The 1853-nt window shown below is 27.5% G+C and overlaps 2 protein-coding genes across 2 annotated transcripts in view; both read right to left on the bottom strand.

The window, feature by feature from the left end:
• Window positions 1-1696, bottom strand: part of GSTUM_00002008001 (uncharacterized protein) — a gene marked incomplete at both ends in the record, with an annotated part of 5697 nt that extends 4001 nt beyond the window's left edge. The window contains one exon of the mRNA XM_002839325.1: window positions 1618-1696. Coding sequence (XP_002839371.1) covers window positions 1618-1696 — 79 coding nt within the window. The remainder of the gene's footprint in view (window positions 1-1617) is intronic.
• Window positions 1697-1724: 28 nt separating this feature from the next.
• Window positions 1725-1853, bottom strand: part of GSTUM_00002007001 (uncharacterized protein) — a gene marked incomplete at both ends in the record, with an annotated part of 5409 nt that continues 5280 nt past the window's right edge. Inside the window, one exon of the mRNA XM_002839324.1 lies at window positions 1725-1772. Within this exon, the coding sequence (XP_002839370.1) occupies window positions 1725-1772 (48 nt within the window). The remainder of the gene's footprint in view (window positions 1773-1853) is intronic.

Below are 1853 nucleotides of genomic sequence, written 5' to 3'. Positions count from 1 at the left end.
TATTATAAGAATTAGATTCGCTTAGTAAAATAGTCATACTTTTATCTCCCCAAGCTTGATAAATACAGACATTACCCAAACCAAGTTTCATAACACTAGGTTTAAATGAAAAATTAAAGAATATAATATCTTTATCTTGCTCATTACTTATATTTAAACATGGGCTGTAATTTGTGTATGCACATTGTTCTAAAATTCTGGCAGGATATTGTCCAAACCCTTGTAGAATATTGCTACCACCTATACTTAAAGGACTAGCATAATTAGTATTATATCATTCTTGTACAACATTATCATATGTAATTATAGGCGATCAATTTACCGATATAATACCCCCATTATACAGAATCCAATTATGTAATTTAGTTCTAGGTCTATGCCCATGTAAACTGTTTAGATGGTCTTTAAGCCGACTCCTACATGATAAAGCAGAACCAATACCATATTTACCAGTATTTTTGTGCTTAAAGCAATAAAGACCTGAACAATCTCCATCTACTACTTTTTGACTACCTAAAGGTAATTCAAAGACATTAATAGGATTTATAGTTTTGAATGTTAACTCCATATTATACCTAAAGACTGGATTGGATGCCTTACTTAAATAATCAAATAAGAAATTATCACCTTTGAACTTAGAGCTATTATCTAAAGGTAGTAAATTAAGCATATTAATTAAATCATGCGAGGCTTTTATTCCTTTTGGTGTTAAAAATAAAGGTAAACCTAATCTATTTTGTTCAAAAATATTCTGTATAATATTACTTAACAATAAACCTCCTCTAGTATTATCTTTCAGTATTGTAGAAAATGATGAATGAATGTCTAATTTATTTGTGTTTTCAGATAATATTTGAGCTTTACATGTATCTGAATTAGGATACAATTTTACTGGAACTAAAGGGACAATCGAATTATTATTTTTCTTGTGTTAAGCAAAAGAAGCGCAAAGTGTTTTTGTTTATTTTATTGATTTTTAATTAATGTTATTATACGCTACCATACCTGCGTTTTTAGAGGATCATTCTTTTGCATCATTCAAAAAGGTTCCTTTGAATAGGGGGTCACCGGCTGTTTTGGCCCATATTATGCTTTTTTTTTTTATTTGGGATAAATGGAATATTGTTATTTCCAATTACACATATATTTCCTTGTTCAATCAGCCATCGTTGTTAAAAATGACCTAGTTTTGGTTATTAAAGGTGTTTCCTTTCTATTTTAAATCTATTTACTTATAGAAAGATATTTATTAATAGAAAGCATGATTAAACAAAATTGATGATTCCTATCTTTTTTCTATAATATTTTACCAGTATTATCTCTTATCCCTGCAATTTAATATAATCTCCAGTTTACAAAGATAAGATAAATAAGGCAGCGATCCTTTTTGTCAACACCATTTCTCAATGGTGAGAGATCATATAATATTATTATTAATTTTTACTAATAATAATCTTGGCGTGTGATCGTTAAGGATTCTACTAAATATCATTAAATATTATTAGTTTCCTGCTGATTGTCCAATTAAATAAATATATAATTATTACTAAAATTTGTTTCTAAAAATTAAGAATTTTAGTCTTTTGGATTTCCAGCATATAGCCAAGTTTTTCATACCCTCCACAAAGAAGGCATGGTTGATTAAATGGAATAAAGCCACATTATATGAAGATAAACCTACAGCAATAACCATCATACCTAATTGCGAAATACTATCATTTTTTTTATAATGACGTAAGTTGGACCATTTCTTTATTAATCTTGATATTTCTCTCATCTATCTTTAAATTTAACTCATTCATTAAATTTGTTTATATCTTTATTTTTACTATTAACTCTCAATAAATATAATT

The sequence above is a fragment of the Tuber melanosporum genome (genome assembly GCF_000151645.1).
Source record: "Tuber melanosporum whole genome shotgun sequence assembly, scaffold_340, strain Mel28".
NCBI classification, from domain to species: Eukaryota; Fungi; Ascomycota; class Pezizomycetes; order Pezizales; family Tuberaceae; genus Tuber; species Tuber melanosporum.
This window is presented reverse-complemented; position numbering and strand designations above follow the sequence as displayed.